We start from the raw sequence: 24,846 nt of genomic DNA on the forward strand, positions 1-24,846 counted from the left end.
AATTAGCATATTTACACCGTTGCTCCGGTCTAAGAAATAACTTTTATACAGTTACATCTACATCTGGAGTTTGTCCTCGGTCACACGTATCTCTAGAAGTTACCTCCTAGGTAGTAAATCAGTTTCGGGGGTCTTACAATGTATCCCCCCCATTCCAATTTACATTCCTAGAGATAAGCGGCTTCTACTCCTTAAACTTTCCCATAGAAGATACACTGATTAGGAAATATTTGCTGAAGCAGCTATATTCATAACAGATTCTTTTTTCTCAATTATAGAGAGAACAATGACAGAAAAAAATCCTTTACATGATTAAGGAAACAAAATGGTTCTGACAAATATAAAATACTTGTTTTCCAGCCTAAAATATCTGTCAGGAGGATGGTAGAGACGGGCGTTCCCTTAACTTCTGTCTGAAACCTGCTGGAGATCAGATCCAGGTACATATACTGTCCATAGAGGTCTCTGTCCTGCAAGTCCTGACCTGATGGAGAGTAACTCCCCCCCCTCCCCCAATAAACTGCGCCCTCAAGGACACGAACGTGAATACTGACTCTCACATGAGTCGTTTCCTAACAGCGACAGAGCTATTTTCTGGCTCCACAGATCTTCAGAGAAATTCAGTAACGTCCCGGTGACCTCCATGTCCATGCATCGCTCCTGACGGCTGCCAGTCGCAGGGTGGAAAAGCCGACAGATGTATCTACCCCTGTGATTTTCTTTTATGTTTGGCCTTAGTAGAGAGCTTACAATGCTGTGGATTCCAAACCTGTAAAGCCCTCACCGCGCAGACTGACCTTCTCTGTTTGATATTTTTTGAGACACAAAAGAAGTAACTGTCAAAGATTATTATTTTTTACATTGTAGATTGTTAAGTTTAGCCGATTTAACTCTCTTTCAATGCGTCCCACCTCTGGATACGTTATTTTTCTTCGCGGTTTAAAACCCAGTATTCTTACCTCCGATCACTTTCAGGGTACAGGTTTCAGAGATGGGATGGTTTAGGGAGTCGTGTCTGACGCTCACTGTAAGTTCCGCTTTATTATCGACTTCTATGTCAGGAGTTATAAGAATGGAGCAACAATAATGATAGAAACACTTTATTCTGACAAACTTCCTATCTAGAATCACTTCCATCTGCATCGGTAAAGAGGAAGAAGCTCCACGTTCCATTAACTCCTCTCCCTCATCAGATTTCATTTTCTTCTGAGATGAGGTTTCGGTTTCTTCACATTTTCGGGTTATAATATCTATTTTTTCACCTCCTCTTCTTTTTAGAGATACACAAATTTCAGTGGATCTTTGTCTGACATTCATTATCAGACATGATAACTTTGCTCTGTCCATGTGAATCAAGTTCTTATTTCCCCTAATCTTTGAAAGCGTTGGGGTTACTGTAACAAAAATATAAATGTATATGTGAGTTATTGATACAAAGGTATTCAGAAAAACAGCAATTCTAATTTTAATAATAATAAAAAAAAGATTAAAAGTCAGTGTATTTGTTATACAGGAGAGCTGGGCCCACGCAGCAGAGATGGTAGATAAGGTTAACAAAGTGGTGGAGAACAAGTAAGCCAATGTCCTATAAGAAAGTCAGAAGCCCGTAAGCGTCGCAGGCGAGCAGCAGCGTGGCGTGTGGTACGAGTCATACCATGTGACATGGAGGATGCACTCTGTGGAACCTGGGAGGGCACGGTAGGAGTAACACTATTAAACTATTTTTTTTTTAGTTATCTTAGAAAGTTTTTTCAGATAAATCATCAGAAATGAATGCCTGGGTGCAGCGCTACGGAATCTGCTGGTGCTAAATAAATAAATAAAATTATGATAATGACGTTTATCCAAAGCAAGAGATTCCAGCAGAGGAGACGCATTTTTCTAAACGATAAGAGACAGAAAAAAAAAATGGGGAAGAGACCCAGAAATATTCCTGTTCGGGATGCCTGACGCTTTGTGCCCCTTTTCTAGCTGGAAGGACGGATTATATCTGAAACTTGTTGATATTTTATTATTACAACAAAAATATGAACCTCAGCTTCTTACCTTTATTAAACAAGGAGAACCAGAGATAACCAGAAAGGAACATTAATAATAAAGCACAGGTTAAAGCTACCGAAAGAAAAATTTTGTCATTCCTGCTGCCTCTTGGCTCTGAAAGAAAATAAAAAGTGAATGTTAAAAAGGAAAGAAAATAAGAGATAATAAGAAAAGGCAATTGTATCTCATTTAGTTCTTGTTCACTTTTTCTACCTTCTACAGAGAGAGTAAAATTCACGGCTCGTTCTTCTGTCAGGGATTTGTGTTTCACGAGACATCCATAGGTGGTCCCGTCGTCACCGGCGCTCTGAGGATTTATTGTCAGAAATCCGGTTACATTGTATGTCCCATCGTTATTTAAAGCCATGTGTCCCATGGAGATGTGTCTCTCTAACAGAACAGAACTGCGTCCATCTTTCAGATACCGAACCCATCTTACATCAACAGCCATGGGGTAGAATTTGATGACATCACACATAACAGACTTTTCCGTTCCGAGTAAAATCCTTACGGTAGGAGGATTCAATTTGATGATTGGCTGAACTGAAATACAAAACAAAATGTTGGCTTGTGATTCTTGTGGTTTATGACACATTTAGTGGCCAAGACTGGCTTTTTAAGACCTCGGAAGTCTTGACCTCAGATAATCAGGGACTGTTAAGTTCTTGAAGGCTGAAGGGATTTATCTTGTTCACTGGCGACAGGGGAGCAGGGGCCTGCCGGTGTCTTTCCACGTAAACCTCTCACCAAGATGCACATCTTTTAGACGCAAAACTCTATGTCATTGACAGAGCTGGTTTTGAGGACCAGGATAACGTTATTACTTTTAGGGACAGCCTGGCAAGGGTTGCGTTTGAAGGACTTAAGTGCGTTCCCTGTATCCCAGCCTGCGATTCCTATTTACTACTCACACCTCAGAACGCATAGAACCTTAGAAAGATAAAACGGGGAGTCTGAGCAATACTGAGCGACGGCCAAAATTGGGGGGGCTGGGACCTTTAGTTCTGGAAAACCAAGCCCAAGAGCTGCTCACCTGACACATGGAGGGTGGATGAAGCTTCTCCTTTATCCGGTGTATAAAACACAATGCAGGTGTACTCCCCGTCATCAGCGACCTGGACCTGCGGGATGTATAACCCAGCGTCTCCTTTTTTAATGTCCTCTTCTGATACATTTAACCCCGGTCTGTGAATTTCATGACCGCGAAGGAGTTCGTATCTATAAACCTCCAACGCGCTTCCATTTGGGGACTTCCTGATCCATTGGACTGAAACGTACGTCAGATCCACTTCGGGGGTTTCGTATCCAGATAAAAAACAAGGGATTTTAACATCTTGGCCCAATAATCTCTCAATCACTGGTTCGTTTGTCGTGACTCTAAAGGCATCTTAGAGATTAAAGAAAGAATATTAATTTCTATGTAATCTGCACATTTTAGTGTCTGCATCTCATAACAAACTAATCTTCTGAATCCTCATTTTTATTTATGCATTTATTATATATCCAGCCACAAAAAGTGTCATTATATATACGGTATATATATATAATGTGCATAACCAGAGGCTCGTCTATACAGTAAAATACCGGGCAAATAAATGTTATAAGGAAAAAGGAGATTAACCCTGAAACTGCCACTAAAAATCTAGGATAATTGTCAGGGTGATACAAACTAACCCAAGAGTAAGGCGCTAGGGTGACCACATGTCCTGGATTGCCAGGGACAGTCCCGCCAGTCCCAGAATGAGAGTGAAGGATGTCTCAGCCAATCAGGAGAGACTCCTCAACTTTCCTGATTGGCTGAGAGATCAGAAGCTGTTTTCAGCAACCGCTTGACGCCCTTCTGTCTCCTCTGCCGCCGCCTGTCTCAGCGATGCCCCGACTGCAGTGGTGGGAGCGTGAGGCGTCTGTCTCGGGTGTCGGTGCTTCACGCTGGCATATGACGTCATATGCCGGCGCTCAACAGTGAAGCGGAGCAGCAAGACAGAGGCCTCGTGACCTACAAAGGAGGGGTAGGGAGAGAGTAGATAGTGAGATTAACGGATTCTCGCATCGGGGCCCTGAGGCTTCTAGTTACGCCCCGGCCAATACGGTGTGTGTATACATATATATGTGTGTGTGTGTGTGTGTCAGTGTGCAGATGTGAGTGTGTATGTGGGAGCCAATGTGTATGTATAAGTATTATTAAACACTCATCTACAGACACCAGACAAGCCAGATGGCTTGTTTTTCCCTCAGAAATCTCATGGTGCTGCCACAACCGCAAGGGATTCTGGGTAGGTGCATGCAAATAAGGTCAACAATAATCACCTTTTGCCTCTATAGAGCTCTGGGCTGGTTGGGGAGATCACAATCCCTCTCTAACCGGCCCAACATTAGGGAGCGCGGAGTCTGTCAATTCAGACCTCGGCTTCCGTGCTCCCTAACCACTGCACGCCAGCAAATGATGCAGAGCGCAGGGATATGACATCACCCCGGTGCATAGTGATGAGGGAGCACTAAAGCAGAGGCCTGGGGTGACAGACCTCACGTTCCCATGACGAAGAGAGAAGATAATGTATGATGCAGGATGATATTAGATGATAGAAGATGAGAAAGGTAAGACATGGGGAGAAAGGGTTGTAGGGACTGTGTATCTATCTATATATATAGATAGATAGATAGATAGATAGATAGATAGATAGATAGATAGATAGATAGTATGTAGATAGTGAGAATGGAGGAGAGGGGGTAGATAGTAAGAAAAAGGGGGTGTAGATTTGAGTGTTTGAGCCTTGGGGACCAAAATTGCACAGGGCAGCTGTTTGGGGACAAAGTTAACTCATGATGGGATGTTTGGGGACAACGATGGCAGGTCCTATGTATGTGTAATTTGGGTGCTGGCCAGGTTCTATGTGGGCAGCGTGGACGCCAGGGCTGGCTTTGGGGTGTGCAATCTGTGAGGTATACCTGTAATTTAGGGGGTTTATCTATAGCTTTAATGCTAAGTTTTTATGTGAATGCCAATTGATCTATGCCTACAAAGCTGGGTTTCTGTGTTATTCTGTTGATCCATATATGCTATGTTTCTATACATTATTTATGTATACCTGCAAATACAGGGTTTGGGTGTCTTATTCAGTATATCAATACCTGGAAAGCTGTTTCTGTGTGTTTTTTATTTGATACCCGCAATGCTGAGTTTACATGTGATTTCCAGGTGATCTATACCTGCAATGCTGGGTTTGTATGTTTTATTGATCAATACTTGCAATGCTATGTTTCCATGCATTATTATTATTGTATACCTGCAAATACAACATTTGTATGTCTGGTTCTGTTTATTTGATCTATAACAGAATTTCAATTGATCTATACAATAAAGCTGGGTTTGTGTGTTGATGTGTTGATCTGTACTGGCAATGTTTCCATACATTATTAATGTATACCTGCAAATATGGGGTTTGTATGTCTTATTCAGTTGATCTATACACGTAACTGCTGTTTTATGTGCTTATTTGATCTATAACTGAACTACAGGGAGTTAGTAAAAGAGAGGTATGGCTTGGTGAATAAGGGGACAAAGAGATTCTGGGGATGATTACGGGGGAGAGGACCTCTCAATGTCATGGTAGGGTCAGAAGGAGGGAAGACTGCACTGACTCTCACAGTCTTCCCCTAATTTGTAGTCGAGTATATGTGTGTTTATTGGTAGATGTGTATAAGGGCAGTGTATGTGTTACTGTGAAAGACCGAAATTGGTGAATGTCGACTTTCACCGGTGAATGTCAACACATACCAAATACGTTGGTGAAAGATCGAATATTTCATTTCATGATATGATATTCGGACACTCACCGGTGAATGTCGACAATCACAGATATGCTCTGGTGGAGGTCGAAAAGAGTACATTCGGACCCTCACCGGTGTATGTCGGAGACAAATAGGCGACTGGCTGTCTCCCGCTGCTGTCAGTCCGTATGCCAAATCCTTTGCTCTGCTGTCAGTCCGTATGCAACTCCCGCCAAATCCTTTGCTCTGCTGTCATTCCGTATGCCAAATCGTTTGTTCTGCTGTCAGTCCGTATGCAACTCCCGCCAAATCGTTTGTTCTGCTGTCAGTCCGTATGCCAAATCCTTTGTTCTGCTGTCAGTCCGTATGCAACGTTTGATGGTGCGAGTAACGTTTTCTACATTTTTTACGACACCCTTATTTATAATCAATGGATACCGCAGTGAATCGTGATCTTTTTCTTGAAAAGTTAAATGCATTAATTGCGGAAAAACGAGAAGACAATTGTTTTTATTTTTCTCAAGAAAAGTACTCTAAAATACTTTCTGAAGTGGTTTCTGCTAAAACTAAGTGCAATACACCTTTGGATTACAGACGATTAAAACGTTTTGATGTTTTAAAAATTAATGATGAAGAGAAGTTAATTGTACCATTAAAACAAGGAGACACGAATATCCAGTATTATGTTACCAATGAGGAATTGTTCAGTATACTATATGAAACTCACACCAGAATAGGCCACGGAGGAAGAACACGTATGCTGAAAGAATTGCAAGTTAAATACAAAAATATTACGTATGAAGTTGTCATGTTGTATTTAAATTTATGCAAACAGTGTCAAATGAAACACAGTGCACCTAAGAAAGGTATTGTTGTGAAACCAATGGTCAGTTCTGAGTTAAACTCAAGATGTCAAGTTGATCTGATAGATCTAATTCAGTAATCAAGTCACAACATTCACATAGTCGCTTGGTGTATGTCCAGTAATCCAGTATGTCCAGTATGTCCAGTATGTCCAGTATGTCCAGTATGTCCAGTAATCAAGTCACAACATTCACATAGTCGCTTGGTGTATGTCCAAAATAATTGCTAAATACCCTTATTTCTTACTTACACCGGCCAATGTCGACATTCACCAAGTACTAATGGTGAATGTCGGAGATTTCTATTTTCTTCTCCGTATTTCAGCGGCGATAAAATATCACAAGGGTGATAATAAAAGGATTCAATTATGTGATTAGAAACTTATTTATTGCAACAACTGAAACAATTATGACATTTTGAATTACACAGAAGTCCCTTGCTTTTGCAACTACATTAACTTATTTATTGCAACAACTGAAACTATTATGACATCTTGAATTACACAGAAGTCCCTTGCTTTTGCAACTACATTAACTTATTTATTGCAACAACTGAAACTATTATGACATTTTGAATTACACAGAAGTCCCTTGCTTTTGCAACTGCATTTATTTGTGGAACACTTCCTTTTGCAATGACAGCGTGTATAGCCTTGCCCGCCGCTTCTCGAATTAGCTGCAGCTGCTTCTCTCAGCGAAATTTCTTGAGCCGAAATCTCATTTATGGAAAGTAACTTTTCTTTACAAATTACGAACTGGTTACGTGTGTAAAGCTGCTTGAGGGTACCATTTTTATTTGCCAGTTTATAGAAGTCGGAGTCTTCTATCCCAACAACAACCGCTAACACATTTCGGCTATCTGTACGACCACGGTCGACATCAGGCACTTGTATTCGTACACTATCGCCAATTTGAGCAGGAGGAAATTGTTTTTGTGAGGTGCGTAACATTTTGTTTGCTTGCAGTACAAGATTCTCTTTCGCGGCCGCTCTTTTTCTTGAAATTAACTCGTGTTTTCCAGTTAGAGCTTGATGTGGAAACGTAGTAGAATGCAGGTCCTCTTCAATATTTTTCCTTGAAATATGGTTTTCCGAAAGACCACCGCACAAATTTTTTTCAGAAGTATCAACAGTTTCTTCATGCTGTTTTTCGGTTTCACAAGTATTGGCAATTTCTTTGAGTTGTTCTTCGGTTTCAATATTTGCGATTAGTTCGCTAGGCAAAAAAGACGATGCTATGCCTCTTTTAGCCTTAACGCCAAACATGGCTTCATAAGGACTTTGGCGTATTCCTTCGTGGTATGTAGTGTTCTTGGCAAATTGTACAAAGGGTAAACCATCTGACCATTTATTTGTATCGTTATCGTTCATCCATGCGGATAGCATATTCTGTATATCTTGATTGGCCCTTTCAACTGAGCCTTGTGTTTGACTGTGACGAGGCTTTCCATGGACTATCTTAACATCTTTCCACATAGCGCATAGTTCGGATATGACTTGATTACTGAATTCTCTACCATTATCTGATTGCAATATTGCTGGAGCACCAAATGTTAAAAATATTGAAAGAACGTGATGCGCTACTTCTTCAGCTCTCTTAGTTTTCAAAGGTCGTAGCTGGACAAACTTAGTTAAATGATCTTGGTAAACCATTATGAATTTATATTCGCCATCGCTGTTTGACTGTAGATCTATCAGATCAACTTGACATCTTGAGTTTAACTCAGAACTGACCATTGGTTTCACAACAATACCTTTCTTAGGTGCACTGTGTTTCATTTGACACTGTTTGCATAAATTTAAATACAACATGACAACTTCATACGTAATATTTTTGTATTTAACTTGCAATTCTTTCAGCATACGTGTTCTTCCTCCGTGGCCTATTCTGGTGTGAGTTTCATATAGTATACTGAACAATTCCTCATTGGTAACATAATACTGGATATTCGTGTCTCCTTGTTTTAATGGTACAATTAACTTCTCTTCATCATTAATTTTTAAAACATCAAAACGTTTTAATCGTCTGTAATCCAAAGGTGTATTGCACTTAGTTTTAGCAGAAACCACTTCAGAAAGTATTTTAGAGTACTTTTCTTGAGAAAAATAAAAACAATTGTCTTCTCGTTTTTCCGCAATTAATGCATTTAACTTTTCAAGAAAAAGATCACGATTCACTGCGGTATCCATTGATTATAAATAAGGGTGTCGTAAAAAATGTAGAAAACGTTACTCGCACCATCAAACGTTGCATACGGACTGACAGCAGAACAAAGGATTTGGCATACGGACTGACAGCAGAACAAACGATTTGGCGGGAGTTGCATACGGACTGACAGCAGAACAAACGATTTGGCATACGGAATGACAGCAGAGCAAAGGATTTGGCGGGAGTTGCATACGGACTGACAGCAGAGCAAAGGATTTGGCATACGGACTGACAGCAGCGGGAGACAGCCAGTCGCCTATTTGTCTCCGACATACACCGGTGAGGGTCCGAATGTACTCTTTTCGACCTCCACCAGAGCATATCTGTGATTGTCGACATTCACCGGTGAGTGTCCGAATATCATATCATGAAATGAAATATTCGATCTTTCACCAACGTATTTGGTATGTGTTGACATTCACCGGTGAAAGTCGACATTCACCAATTTCGGTCTTTCACAGTAACATATGTCTATATAGGTATTTATGGGCAGTCGTGTGTAAGGGCAGTAAATGCACATATGCGTATTAATGGGCAGATGTGTGTGTAAAGGCAGTGTGTATGTATAAATGTGTGTGTAAAGGCAGTGTGTATGTATAAATGTGTGTGTAAGGACAGTGTAAATAAAATAACCTCTGTGAAAAAAATAGCTGGGGGGCACAATTTTCAATTCTTGCCTCAGGCGCAAAAGTTGCTAGCTACAGCTCTGGTTACATGATCCCAGCTCGCGGTATGTATAAAAGTCACCCCTTCCCTGCCCAGTAAAACCAGTTCCCCCGCTTACCGATGTACATGAGGAGTAAGGAGCAGACGAGGGCGGCCGACACCGAGAGGGAAACATTCTTTCTCCGTTTCTCTACCATCTTGATGTTTTTCTACAAACTTTCACTTTCAATCTGAGTTCAACTACTTCCTGCTTTATATAGACCATTCCGTGTAAATATTTACATAGTAAGATGAATAGATGTCGCAATACTCTTATGTGTTTTATTTTAACCCCCTGTATTCTCTGAAGTGCAGTAAAGTGCAGTAAGTTTTTATTCACAAACTTTCACTTACAGTTTACACTGAAACAAAACATAGACAAATTACAATTAGACTGTGAGGTGAGCCTGAGTGTAATCACAGGAGGTGGAGCCTGGAGGGGGGGTGCTCTAGAGACAGGGGGTGTCTGCCCCCCAGTTAAGCTCTGCAATAAACAAGTGCTGAAAACAGCCCAGTATTGCATGCAGCGGCCCTTCATTGGTTGATGCCAGAGGAGCTGCCAGTGAAGAGATAGACAGAGGGGAGAGGAGATAGTAAAGCGATGGGAGCAGGGGTGGACTGAGACCACCCAGGGCCCCGGGCAACAAAAGTTCATGGGCCCTGTGTGGTGATGCTCCTCCCTCAGCGATGGGAGTTATTATGTAACACCATCACATACATGCTTAATGTTTTCTAACAGCCTCGAGTTCAACACGGGCTCACGTGATGTAACGTGGCCCCCGATAGGTTCTTGCCACCCCATGCCAGTTCAAAATTCTTTATAAAGGGCCCTTCTGACCTAGACAGGTGTGGCCTGGGACCCCTGTAATTACGCCACTGTTTGGGCCTTCAGCGGGAGATCCATTATCTGCCCCCAACTGGCCCTGCTTCTGCAGACCCCACCCTGACTCTTGCGGGTTCTCCGACTATCAGACCGTGGCCGATGGGTCAGTCTGCCCTTGGAAGAAGAGAAAGATAAGTCTGGCAGTCGCCTTCATGGTGGATTGTAGAGGAGCGAGACGTGTCCAGCTGAGACATGTGTGATAAATCACTGGTAAAATGGAACCCGGCCATCATTAATTCCTTCATTGTTTATTAAAGGGACCCGGCTGCTGTCTTCTGTTGTGGTCTGACTGCTTTTCTGCTCGGTGTCAGAGTTACACAGCTAAAGGCTACTTAACAGGCTGTCAGGGTTACTCACCTGTCTGGTAACTTCTCCTTCTTATTTATCATGGGTGCTCTCCTTTGGACCAGCCCATTATCCAGCCCACAGCCAGGCCCTTCTGGCTATTTAAACTGCTCTGTGAAGAACCCTGTCTGATCTTCACTGTTATTATTATTATTATATTTATGTGTACCCGGTTTGAATGTGGCTGCAGCTCCGGCCTTCAAAGAGACGATCCTATAATCTGGCTGGGGCTCTTAATCAGCCAGCACAGCCCTGTCTGCCCAGACGGCACCCGCACTACAGGGGGGATAACACAGGTGGGGGAACCCATTGTATCCCTTAATCCCCTCACCTGATACATCCCCTGTATACCGATGGGATTTGTGATGGGATGTGGGTGATGGGGTTTGTGAGGGGATGTGGCTGATGGGATTTGTGAGGGGATGTGGCTGATGGGATTTGTGAGGGGATGGGGGTGATGGGATTTGTGAGGGGATGTGGCTGATGGGATTTGTGAGGGGATGTGAGTGATGGGATTTGTGAGGGGATGGGGGTGATGGGATTTGTGAGGGGATGTGGCTGATAGGATTGGGGGTTGGGTTCGGTGCACAGTGAATGGAGATTGTATATAAGTTCTGTGTGTTTGTAATTAAGAGAGTTCTGTTTTAACCTCAAAGCATGAAGTCCTGTCTCATGATTGAGGGATTGAGGGAAGTGCTGGTCTGTGACTGCTTTCTTCGGACAGGGAAGGAGCTGACGGGCGGATGTGTATAGTCTGGGGCACAGGACGATCCGTCACAGGCTCCCTTCCTCCTATGTTCCTGATTACCTGCGCATGACCTGGCTTTAACTGACATCCCTCCTGGCTCCTCCTGACTGATCTCTTTGTTCCTGACCCCGGCTTGCCTTTTGGTACCCGCTCCAGGATCATGATTTGGCTTTGTTTTCTTGATAATTACAATAAAAGGTGTTTTGCACTTTACATTTTGTGTTTCCGTCTGGTTCCTGGTCCCTAACATCTTCACAACGGTTAACGTCCAGAGGTTGTGGGTTAAATGAACCAATTTTAAAATGCATGCAAATCTTGTGTTTTAAATCTATCCCGTCATCGCAAATCTGTATTAGATCCGGTATAGAAGGAGCTAAATGTAACGAAAAAGGGGTGCATGAACATGTGGAGATAGCAAATGAAATAAAAATAGTGTAATATATTCTGGTCAATAGAATTAATAATTGTGTGTAGATTGCACTCACAAAAGTAACTTTAAGTGCAGCTCAGCAAACAAGACCTTGGTGTCTTCTTAGAATCTGTAATACAGATGAAAAACCACCACTGGTGCAGTAAATACTAATATCAGTTTAATACATGAAGCAGAGCAACTTACAAAAGAGTTGGCATAACAACGGGGTTATGCATAAAAGCAGTAGGAAGAAATCTCCACCGAGACTGCAGCAGGTAAGTAGAGTGTCCGTATAAAGCCCGTGTGTCCGTAATTAAAATTATGTATATGTCTCTATATATATGAGGTGAGGTGAGACGTCTTCCTGGAATGGTAACAACAGTTTCTCACCCCCAAGAGAATAGTTTCTTATGTAACGTTTTGAAAACAACAGTAAAACACAAAGATTTTGGACAAAAGTTTTCCGAAGAAGGTCCCCCCATAAACGCCAGCACTGCCTTCAAACCAGTAAAATTCCAACAATTATCATTTATATTATTATTATACCGTATTGGCTCGAATATAGGCCGCACTTCCCCCCCCCACTTTAAGTCTTTAAAGTGGGGGTGCGGCCTATATTCGGGGTCTAGCGGGCAGGCAGCGGGGTTAGGATACAGATCCCCCGCAGCGGTGCAGGGGACCTGTATCCTACTCTCCGATACGCGCAGACAGACTCCCCTGCCAGCACTTTCCACGGGGGGGGCATCGTGCGGACGGTCACCGGCTGCGGCGATGCGGGTAAACAGCCCCCGCTGCCGGCACGTCTGCACGGTGTGCTTTAACAAGGGGGGAGTCCCGGCAAGGGAGATTGTTAAAGCACATCGTGCAGAGGTCCCGGCAGCGGAGGTTGTTTACGGGCATCGCCACAGCCGGTGAGCGTCCGCACGATGCGTTTTACCTCTGCCCCACCTCAGCCCAGTAGCGGGTCGCTATTCTAGTCTGTGGGGAGTGTTAGGGATATTAATGAGATAAAATAGGGCAAAACCAATATTCTATAGCATACACAAAATGCTGACGCTATTAATTATTGTAGGACCACAATATTAATATAAAGAGATCCCCTATATTTTATCTCTGATCCTAAATCCTTTCAGATCGCGCCAAAAAATGGAATTCAAATGAGATATTTTATCATCACGATAGTCAATCAAAATATTATTTATTGTGAAAACACAATCTACAAAATATCTATAAGTCATACAGTGCATAAGATAAATATGATCCAATATGTTGTATATATGCACATATATCTATGATCTTAACTTCTTTAAATGTGAGCTAGGATATCTAGCTCCATATTAAGACCTCCCTTGGAGCTAGATTTCCTAGCTCACATTTAAAGAAGTTAAGATCATAGATATATGTGCATATATACATACCGTATTGGCCCGAATATAGGCCGCACTTTCCCCCCCCACTTTAAGTGTTTAAAGTGGGGGTGCGGCCTATATTCGGGGTCTAGCGCCTGACGCCCGGGACATGCAGTCCCGGGCGCCGGGCAGGCAGCGGGGTTAGGATACAGATCCTCCGCAGCGGTGCAGGGGACCCGTATCCTACTGTCTGATACGCTCAGACAGCCTCCCCTGCCAGCACTTCCCACGGGGGGAGTACCGGCACGGGAGGTTGTCTAAGCGCATCGCGTGGACGTCCGCATGATGAATTTTACACCCCCCCCCCGACTTACCAGAGCAGACTCCCGGGTGTCTTGGAGGGCCGGCGGAAGACATCTACGCAATACGCGTATACAACTTCCGGTGCCGGCACTTCCGCTGATGTCCCCCTCCGGCCCCGCAAGACACCTGGGAGTCTGCTCTGGTAAGTCGGGGGGGGAAGACAGAGTGGCAGCATATCTCGGGGGGGGGAGGACAGAGGGGCAGCATAGGTTGGGGGGGGACAGAGTGGCAGCATATCTCGGGGGGGAGGACAGAGTGGCAGCATATCTCGGTGGGGGGGAGAGGACAGAGTGGCAGCATGTTTTTTTGGTGCTTTTTTAAAGAAAAAAACTTTTTCTTTAAAAAAGCACCAAACTTTTAGCGTGCGGCCTATATACGGGGGCGGCCTATATCCGAGCCAATACGGTATATACAACATCCCTCTAAAATTTACACCATTGGCACAATAGTATATGTGCCCTCGCTATACTATTGAACAGAGAGCCAAATACTCCAACACTTTTAAGGCTGACAAAATTGATATATCACTAGATGTCCCACACAATACTTACCTTTTCCACATATTCCATAAAAAAGAATATGAACAGTTAAATGGAACACCAATAAAAACACAAATAATAACATAAAGAGATGAATGAAGACAAGAGTATGAATGCTCTGGGGGTGGTCCTTAATGCTTTATTGATGAACCAAACTCAATAGAAAAAAATAAACATATAAATATTTATATCAGAGATCAAAAAGCACAGTATGGAGGATGTTTATTATACAATCCAGTACAGGCACAACACACCTGTCTTAACTGTAAGTGTACATCTATCCTGGCGTGCCCTGGCGCATAACGTTACTGTTTTGTATGTTTTTGTGTTTCCTCCTATATAATCCCTACACACGGACCCTGAGGTGTTGACTTACATGGACCTTGACCGACTCTTAGATATTGTGAGTGCATAAATATACCCACAACAAGACCACTTGTTTTTTTGACTACTACACCATCATAGTTTTTTCTTCTTTTTTATTTTTGTTGATTGAAACCGGTTTACACGAGCGCCCCCTAGTGGATCATATCTATATTTCTAAACACCAGGAGAGTGTTGTTACGGGTAGCCGCTGAGTATCCGGTAAAAAGAAAAAAGTAAAGTATATATATATTTTATTCCCTAGACACCATTTTATACTGGTTTTCATCACTCTCAGTTAGTGCATAAGATAACACAGAAAATCAATTTAAAACACAGTGTATTGATGATTAATTATCAGATATGAATCATTATCTTATGAGTCTAACATACAAAATGCAACAGGTGAACAAACACACGGCATAAACATCCCAGCTCCATCAAATGATATCACTTTATATAAACAGCATTTAATATCAAATCAATTAATTTCCAATCTACTCAGCAACCAAAAATAAAACCCAAAAATAATAATTATCAGGGGGGTAACAAAAAGATCGCTATCTCTCTGTATTACTCTAATTTCTAATAGATGCAAATAATGTCAAACTTCAGTTACAGGTAAAAATACCGTTTACATCATTGTCATTATTACAGGTTATAACTTTCTTAAAGTTATACCATATTTGCTCGATTATAAGATGACCTCCCAAAATCTGAATATTAATTTACTATGTGAACTATTTTTTTTTAATAAAAGCTATGATTGAGAAAAATATTTTGTTTTTATTTCCTTTTATTTTCCAACCTGCCCCCCCCCCCAGTTATGCACATCTGCCCCCAGGCTTTCCACACTGCCTCCACAAATGCCTTATACCCCTATATGCCACTCTGGCATTTAAGGGGTTAAAAGTAGACTTGTGCATTCGTCTTCGGGCGACCATGAAAACGAACACGAAAAGTGCGTTTTCGTGTTGGTTCCGAAGACACCCCGAAGAGAAGACAGCGGCGGTAAAACGTAGGCGAAGGCGAAGACATGAAGATCTTAGTGATCGTCTTCATCTACCACTCTCCCCCCCTTCTAACTTACCTTGACATCGCGGCATCGGAAATCTGCAGGTTCGCCGTCACGGGTTACAGGGCAGTGCGAATGAGCCTATTGGTCGCCTACAGGGGCCTCCTCTGGCATCAACCAATTGGTTGAGGCCAGAGGAAGACCCTGCAGGTGACTAATAGGATCACTCGTACGGCCTTTGTAACCCCTGACAGCGAACCTATGGAGCGGAAATCCATAGGTTAAAGGGCCGGGCTCACTCCCACGGCCCCTTAACCCCCTTAAGGTGCAACAAGTGCACCAGGAACCTAAAAGTCTGTACGAGTGACCAACAGAGTCGCTCGTACAGACTTTTAAAACCCCAATGCTGCAACTTACTTGGCAGATCCCACTGGTCTCCCTGTTCTATCAGTTAGTAAATGATAGAACAGGGAGACCGGCGGGATCTGCCGGACAAGTTACGGCACCAGGAGTATAACAGTCTGTACGAGCGACCCTATTGGTCGCCAGCAGGGGGCTCGTCTGCCATCAAGCATTGGCAGACAAGCCCCCTGCTGACGACCAATAGAGTTGTTCATATGGACATTTAACCCCTTCAGGACCGGGATTTTTAAGCTAGGGTGTCGCTAAAGGACCGGAGCCGTTTTTGTGTTTTTGCCATGTCTTTCTTCAACTGTAATTTTTCTCTTATCAAGTGGTGCACCCACACAAATCATATATTGTTTTTTTCAGCACAAGTAGGGCTTTCATTTGAAACCATATTAAGCTGGGTAGTACATTGTTTTATTTGAAATAAACTGGAAAAAGTGGGGAAAAAATGAAAAAAATGCATTTTTTTACAGTTTTGTATACATACAAATTGTACACACATTGAACCAATGGGAAAAAATTATCCCAAATATATTCATTAAGTTGTCCTGATTTGGAAACCACCCAACATGGCCAGGATTTTTATCTATTTTGACCAGTATAGGGGAAAATATTGCAAGGCATGCATTACGTTTTTGAAATGTAATTTTTTTCAAATTTGGCATGGTAGTCTAATAACTGCAATAGTTGTCACAGATACTGATTATCCCCCCAAAATTATATGTTTATGAACAGTAGATAAATCAAGGTGTACAACTAGGGTCATTTTGACACTTTTCAAACAGGGATTTTATCGCCAATTGCTGCCAAATTTTGAGGTATTTTTATATTTTTATTTTTTTTTTTGCATATGTTGCAATGTTGCTTTAGATTTTATATTATATTTTGTATAGAATATGTGCAACTGCAGAAAAAAACACCAAATTGTGTTCACCAACATCCCCCGGTTCCAACAAGGCCTCACATGCATGGTTCATGCAATTTTTGAGGAAGCTATGAGGGCAAAACTGGAACATGCGCATTTTAGTTTTCACATTTGGAATTTTCAGAAATTGGTTTCCTGGGCCCATATCCCATTTGGGAGATTTTGGAAGCCCCCCACTGTAAATTACCCCATAAAAGTATATATTTATGAACAGTAGACAAGTCAAGGTGTTCAACTAGGGTAGTTTTGACAGTTTTCAGTTAGCCATTTCTTCACTGATGTCTGCCAAACTTCACAGGGAAATTATTTTATTGCGTTTTTAACGCATACATTTCAATGTTGCACTGAATTTCTTGCACACCATAAGTGCAACAGTGGAAGAAAACACCACATTTTGTTCACCAACATCCCATGAGTCCAACAAGGCCTCACATGCATGGTTCATGCATTATTTGAGGAAGCTATGAGGGCAAAACTGGAACATGTGCATTTACATTTTTTAAAATATTTTTTTTATCAGATTACTTGTAAGTGACAGGTTTAGGCCGCTGACATCAATCAGGGAGACCGATCAATAATCAGCGACTTAAAATGTCACCGACAAGTGATCAGGTAATAATTATGATTTTTTCATTTATTAATAATTTGTGTTTTCATAATTAACCTAGATGACCCCTCTCTCTTTGTAGAGCAGGGTCATCCGTGGGCTGCCATAATGATCCGATCACTCCTATTGGCCAGGAGCGATCTGATCAGCCCAGCATTTGACCTGGAAGCACCCTGGACTTTCAGGTCAGTGCTGTTATTTTTTTTATTATTATTATTATTTTATTAATTTTTTTAAATTAATTTATTTTTTAAAAAATTTTTATTATTATTTTTTACATTTTTTTTTTAACTCTTTCAATGCTGATGCTCCATTGAAGCACAGCATTGACTGGTATTTAGTCCCCACAAGCTTGTGGGGACTAATATTAACCCTTGCAATGCTGCGATGGGGGTCATACACAATCGCAGCATTGAAGGGGTTAATTGAGGAAGAGGAGGGTAGGGGTTAACTGAGGAAGGGTGAGGGTGGGGGGGCTGGTCTCCACACTCATGTGGAGACCAAAGAACCCTGTCTCCCTGTCCCTGAAGCTGCCTCTGGCAGCTGGGACACAATCTCCAACAGACTGGAGATTGTAGGGGAGGAGTCTCTCTGATCAGTCCTACAGGACTGATCAGAGGACTTCTGGGGGCTCGTTTTTGCTGTTGCTGGTCTGCCTGGGTTTCCAGGCAGACCACCAGCAGCAGAGCCCCCTACAAAACGGGAATTAACCCCTTCAATGCCGCGATCGCGGCATTCAATGCCGCGATCGCGGCATTGAAGGGGTTAACGCTGCACTGACGCTCTCATGGAGCGATCAGGCAGCAGGGGGGTGTTGGGTCAGGTCCCCACACTTGTGTGGGGACCCATTCAACACCCCCACCCCTTCCCTGAAGCTGCCTGTGGCAGCTGAAACCGCGATTGCAGATCTTTCTGCAATCGCTGTTTCTGCCTACAAAATCACTCCGTGGGAGTGATCGTAGGCATGGGGGCGGGCTTAGACAGGCTGTGCTGTCTGCCCAGGAGTCCTGGGCAGACAGTAGCAGCAGCGCCTCCACGATCACCGCGATCGTGGTGATGTGGGGGCGTTTTTTGGAGGAGACGTACCTGGTACGTCCCGGTCTACCGGTGACCAGTAACCAGGAAGTACCAGGTACGTCCCGGTGCTGAAGGGGTTAAACTCCTGGCGCCAGAGCTGCTGCGGTACGCGTTAACCCCGTATTAAACCCTTAAATGGAAAAAAAACGAAGAAAAATACGAAGAATGTCCACGAATATTCGCCCGAAGAGAAGACAGGAACGGGCGAATATTCACGGAATACGATGATTTTTTTTTTCCCGAAGACAAGCACGAAGACGAACACGAAGAGCCCCCTGGTGCCCAAGTCTAGTTAAAAGGTATATTATGGGGCAGAGTGGCATATAGGGAGGTATAAGGCATTTCAGGAGGCAGAGTGGCGTATAGAGGGTTAAAAGGCATTTCTGGAGGCAGAGTGGCATTAAGGGGGTTAAAAGGCATTTCATAGAACACTTACCGGTGTTTCTGACTCCCGGTGTGTTGTCCGGGCAGCGTGTAGACGTCTATGCGATTCGCGTAAGCAACTTCTGCTGCAGCCGGAAGGAGGTGCTTTTAGCAGCGGGGTTGTCTGCGTCAAATCATAATTGTGGGTTTTCCCCATTATAATTAGGACTTCTTAGCGTATTTGCACCGTTGTATTTCCATCATTTACCTCTAAGAGACGCTCCAGTCTAAGAAATAACTTTTATACAATTGCATCTACACCTGGAGTTTATCCTTGATCACTCATATCTCTAGAAGTGACCTCCTAGGTAGTAAATCAGTTCCGGGGGTCTTACAATGTACCCCCCATTCCAATTTACATTCCTAGAGATAAGCGGCTTCTAATCCTTAAACTTTCTCATAGAATATACACTGATTTATGAATATAGCTGCTTCAGCAAATATTTCCTAAAGATTCTTTGTTTTCAATTATAGAGAGAAAAATGACTAAAAAAATCCTTTATATGATTAAGGAAACAAAACGGTTCTGACTCCATTTTGTGTTCAAATAAAATACACAAATATAAAATACTTGTTTTCCAGCCTAAAATATCTGTCTGAAACCTGCTGGAGATCAGATCCAGGCACACATACTGTCCATAGAGGTCTCTGTCCTGCAAGTCCTGACCCGATGGAGAGTAACCCCCCCCCATAAACTGCGCCCTCAAGGACACGAACGTGAGACTTTTCTTAACAGCAACAGAGCTTTTTTCCGGCTCCACTGATCTTCAGAGAAATTCAACCACAGCAGAAACGTACCGGTGACCTCCATGTCCTTGGATTGTTCCTGATGGCTGCCGGTCGCAGGGTGGGAAACCCGACAGATGTATTTTGCCCCGTAATCTTCTTTTATATTTGGCTTTAGTAGACAGCTTAAAATGCTGTAGGAGTCGTCGTCATGCTTATTTTCACTCAGTTCATGAGAATATTTGGGATCGAGGACCTCGGTTTCACCGGAATCCCATCTCAGAAGTTCTGTATCGTTGCCGGTGGCGTCTCCTTTCAGCCATGTAATCATTAAAAGTCTCGGTTTAAATCCAGAGATGCAGCAGGTCAGAGCCACAGAATCTCCATTGATTATACACCTCGGAGCCACGATTTTCGATAACTTTGGAGGAACTAAACAAAAAATATAAGATTTGTAGAGTGAAAATAGGACTTTGAACAGCGATTATTCATAAGTAATAATTCATTTGTTATCTAAGATTATTGAGAACGTCCACAGCTAACCTGACAAATCTCACATCATTTTTCCTCTGGCAGTCAATACTAAAAGGATTTGAGTGATCCCTAAATCTGGAAGTTGTTATTTGTGACACTGCGAAGAGTTAAAGGAAGCCACTTGATTACCAGCTCCATAAGGAGTGGATTCCAGAGCTTTAAAGCCCTCACCGCGCAGACTGACACAAAAGAAGTTACTGTCAAAGATCATTATTTTTTACATTGTAGATTGTTAAGTTTAGCCGAATTAACTCTCTCAATGCGTCCCACCTCTGGATTCGTTATTTTTCTCTGCGGTTTAAAACCCAGTATTCTTACCTCCGATCACTTTCAGGGTGCAGGTTTCAGAGATGGGGTGGTTTATGAAGTCGTGTCTGACGGTCACTGTAAGTTCTGCTTCATTATCGACTTCTATGTCAGGAGTTATAAAAATGGAGCAACAATAATCATACAAACGCTCTCCTCGGTCAAACTTCCCATCTAGAATGACTTCCATCTGCATCGGTAAAGAGGGAGAAGCTCCACGTTCCATTAACTGCTCTTCCTCGTCAGATTTCATTTTCTTCTGAGATGAGGTTTCCGTTACTTCACATTTTCGGGTTATAATATCCATTTTTTCACCTCCTCTTCTTTTTAGAGATACACAAATTTCAGTGAATCCTGGTCTGACATTCATTATCTGACATGATAACGCTGCTCTGTCCATGTGAATCAAGTTCTCATTTCCCGTAATCTTTGAAAGCGTTGGGGTTACTGTAACAAAAATATAAATGTATATGCGAGTTATTGATACGAAGATATACAGAAAAACAGCAATTCTAATTATAGTCTATTAAACTTTTTTTTGTTATCTAATCATGTTTTTCTCAGATAAATTATCAGAAATTAATGCCAGGTTGCAGGGTTCACAGCGCTACGGAATCTGCTGGCGCCATATAAATAAAATTATGATAATGACGTTTATCCAAAGCAAGAGATTCCAGCAGAGGAGACGCATTTCTCTAAACGATAAGAGAGAAAAAAATGGGGAAGAGACCCAGAAATATTCCTGTTCGGGATGCCTGACGCTTTGTGCCCCTTTTCTAGCTGGAAGGACGGATTATATCTGAAACTTGTTGATATTTTATTATTACAGCAAAAATATAAACCACAACTTCTTACCTTTTCTAAACAAGGACAACCAGAGATAACCAGAAAGGAACATTATTAAAAAAGCAAAAGCTACCAGAACTCCAATAATGATAATTCTGCCGTCTCTTGGCTCTGAAAGAAAAATAAAAAGTGAATGTTAGAAAAAGGAAAGAAAATAAGAGATAATAAGAAAAGGCAATTGTATCTCTTTTTGTTCTTGTTCACTTTTTCTACCTTCTACAGAGAGAGTAAAATTCACGGCTCGTTCTTCCGTCAGGGATTTGTGTTTCACGAGACATCCATAGGTGGTCCCGTCGTCACCGGCGCTCTGAGGATGTAACATCAGATAACCGGTTACATTGTATGTTCCATCCTTGTTTAGAGCAGCGTGGCTCGTGGAGATGTTTCTCTCTAACGGAACAGAACCGCGTCCATCTTTCAGATACTGAACCCATCTTACGTCAACGGCCACGGGGTAGAAGTTGATGACATCACACGTGACAGACTTTTCCATTCCAATCATAATACTTAAAGCTGGAGGATTCACTTCGACAGTCGGTTGAACTGAAATGAAGGACATTCCCAGAATTACTGGATGTTGGACTTCGAATGTTATGTTGTGTCCTAATAATAATGCTCTTAGCGGGTAGTGATCCCATTTAGTGGCCGTCTTATTCATAGCACCAAACCAGATTTCAAGGCCTCAAAGGTTTCCTCCTTAGAGCTCATCAGGGGACCTTTGGGGTCTTGAAGGATGAAGGAACTTATTTTGTTCTCTGACTTCACTGGACACTAAAAGCTTTAACTGACTTCTGAAGACTCTTCTAGGACTTGTTGTTTATACCCGTTTCTTTTGTGTAGGTCCTCCGCTCTTGTTGTGTCTTCATGGGTCAAGGTACATTTGTGTTAAGTTAACCAGTAACCACCCCGTTTAAATTGTACAGCGCTGTGTAATATATTGGCACTTAATAAATAAAGGATAATAATAATAATAGTAATAATAATAATAGTGTACAGACATTATATAATAGAACACAATGTAACACGTGGACTTGGTAGTAGCCGTAGGATGGTTTTCACTAGAGCAGGATGAACCTATATATTAGACTTGTGTGTTAATACGGATCTCCGATAACGAGGAGAGACCCCAACGAATCAAACAAAAGCAAAAGCTGAAATTTTGTTAATTTGTTTGTCTGCTATAGATGAGCCGTCTCTCCCTCTGAGAATTCTGGGTCAGGTAGGCTTAAACAAGCTATGATTAAGATTTTTGTCAGCATTCTCAGAAAATGTGGTTAAGGTTCAAAGTGGGTACATGTGTTAAGCATTCAGAGTCCAATAAATCTAGCAGGTGCTGCTTATTAAGTATAAGCAAATGCAAACTCCACAGGAAAAAATCAAGGACAGGGTGCAAGAGGCTCCCTACAGCAAAAAAAAATAACAAGGCTATAGTTAACCATTGCAATGCCAGAGATATAATAAGATTATATAATATCTTTAAAAATCTCAACTAAAACACCAACTTATAATACAGAGGTACAAAGAAAAATATAAGTCTCAGATGTTCTGTGGACCTCTGGTAACTTCTCCTTCTTATTTATCATGGGTGCTCTCCTTTGGACCAGCCCATTATCCAGCCCACAGCCAGCCCCTTCTGGCTATTCCGCATATCACCACCGCCTCAGTCATTTAAATCTTCTTTGCATTGGTAAGTAAGACTTTATTACTATAAATAAAAGCATACAGGGGTCCTGTGAACCTCAAGCTTCTTCTGCTGGGAGGCTGTTTCACATAACCACCACTCTTTCATTAAAGTTCCTTACATTAGGTAAAACTTTGTTACATTAAATAAAAGTAAAAATCTCAGGAGGAGGCATAATTAATATTCAAAGGACAATTAACCATTTCAGTGCCTGAAAGGAAAGCTGTGTATTAAGGTACCTCCAAGATCCACTAGATGGCGCTCACATAAAACCAAAGAAAAAGAAGAGAGACAACAATTTATCCTTTGTAACCACAAAGATCACCCAATGCACTCACAATAATAAGCGTATTGCTTCGTCCGAAATCTCTGCGGTGTGTTTGGTAAATGAACCAAATTTCTTTTTTTTTAAATTATATTTAATTATGGGATAATATCCCACTGAATATGAAGATAAAAAAAACTATAAAAAGCTTTGGTTTTATGTGAGCGCCACCTACTGGATCTTGGCTCTTACATTTTGTTTTCAACATTTGGAGAGCATTGTGATAGGAAGGCTGTCCAAAAACCACTGAAGAGAACTGAAGAGAACTATTACATTTATTTTATTCTAATTCACATATTTTCACACCTGAATTATATTCACATTTATTTGGGTTATCTAAGAAATACCCATATTGGTATTTCCTATTTATTTTCTGTTTGGGTATTTTATTTAGATCTTTTCACGCGTATTAATTTACCTCTACAGATAACTGTAGACACGACACTGTCTCACATCCGGAGCTGCTCACCTGACACATGGAGGATGGATGAAGCTTCTCCTTTATAAGGTGTATAAAACACACTGCAGGTGTACTCCCCGTCATCACCGACCTGGACCTGCGGGATGTATAACCCAGCGTCTCCTTTTATAAGGTCATTTTCTGATATTTTTGACCCCAGTCTGCTGGCTTTATGACCGGAAATGACTTCATATCTATAAACATCTGACACGTTTCCGTTTGGCGACTTCCTGATCCATCGAATGGAAATATATCTCAGATCCACTTCTGGGGTTTCGTATCCAGATAAAAAACAAGGGATTTTTACATCTTGGCCCAATAATCTCTCAATCGCTGGTTCGTTTGTCGTGACTCTAAAGGCATTTTAGAGATTAAAGAAAGAATATTAATTTCTATGTAATCTGCACATTTTAGTGTCTGCATCTCATAACAAACTAATCTTCTGAATCCTCATTTTTATTTATGCATTTATTATATATCAAGCCACAAAAAGAGTCAATATATACGGTATATATATATAATGTGCATAACCAGAGGCTCGTCTATACAGTAAAATACCGGGCAACTAAATGTTATAAGGAAAAAGGAGATTAACCCTGAAACTGCCACTAAAAATCTAGGATAATTGTCAGGGTGATACAAACTAACCCAAGAGCAAGGCGCTAGGGCAGTGGTTCTTAACCTTGTTGGAGGTACTGACCCCCACCAGTTTCATATGCGCATTCACTGAACCCTTCTTAATTTGAAAAATAAAATATGATTTATTCAAATTCAAAACATAGGTATATATTTAGGTATATTTTTATACATAGGTGCACAAAATGAACAAAACCATTAAAGAACAAAACTATTAAGAACAAAACCATTAAAATATTAAAACATGATTTTCACACAAAAACAAAACCATAATAATGAATATTTACTGCA

The 24,846-nt window shown here is 41.7% G+C and overlaps 2 protein-coding genes across 3 annotated transcripts; both read right to left on the minus strand.

Moving 5' to 3' along the window:
• Positions 1-27: 27 nt before the first annotated feature.
• Positions 28-24,277, minus strand: LOC128467561 (uncharacterized; the record flags this gene model as incomplete). The annotated part of the gene is made up of 6 exons (XM_053449223.1): positions 28-639; positions 19,847-20,199; positions 20,620-21,054; positions 21,463-21,564; positions 21,667-21,996; positions 23,929-24,277. Coding segments are annotated over 6 exons (1,680 nt in total), but the record flags the coding sequence as incomplete, so codon positions are not given.
• LOC128467979 (natural cytotoxicity triggering receptor 3 ligand 1-like) lies at positions 2,636-9,798 on the minus strand. Of its 2 annotated transcripts, none has more exons than XM_053449755.1 (3): positions 9,664-9,798; positions 3,074-3,427; positions 2,636-2,799 (listed from the first exon to the last, which is right to left on the minus strand). In XM_053449755.1, the coding sequence occupies exons 1-3, from the start codon at positions 9,740-9,742 to the stop codon at positions 2,732-2,734; spliced, it is 501 nt and encodes a 166-aa protein (XP_053305730.1). In that variant the 5' UTR covers positions 9,743-9,798; the 3' UTR covers positions 2,636-2,731. The 2 variants fall into 2 exon arrangements, with proteins under 2 accessions (XP_053305730.1, XP_053305731.1); XM_053449756.1 differs by having other exon boundaries at positions 2,726-2,833.
• Positions 24,278-24,846: the final 569 nt, after the last annotated feature.

This window comes from Spea bombifrons, chromosome 10 (genome assembly GCF_027358695.1).
Source record: "Spea bombifrons isolate aSpeBom1 chromosome 10, aSpeBom1.2.pri, whole genome shotgun sequence".
Taxonomy (NCBI): domain Eukaryota; kingdom Metazoa; phylum Chordata; class Amphibia; order Anura; family Pelobatidae; genus Spea; species Spea bombifrons.

Bases quoted from the DNA above. Each gene is read 5' to 3' on its own strand.
- LOC128467979 (XM_053449755.1), bottom strand. From the start codon at position 9,742: ATGGTAGAGAAACGGAGAAAGAATGTTTCCCTCTCGGTGTCGGCCGCC. The intron at 3,428-9,663 runs GTAAGCGGGGGA...TTAATCTCTAAG, and splicing joins CTTACTCCTCATGTACATCG to ATGCCTTTAGAGTCACGACA. The intron at 2,800-3,073 runs GTGAGCAGCTCT...TGCGTCTAAAAG, and splicing joins ATCCACCCTCCATGTGTCAG to ATGTGCATCTTGGTGAGAGG.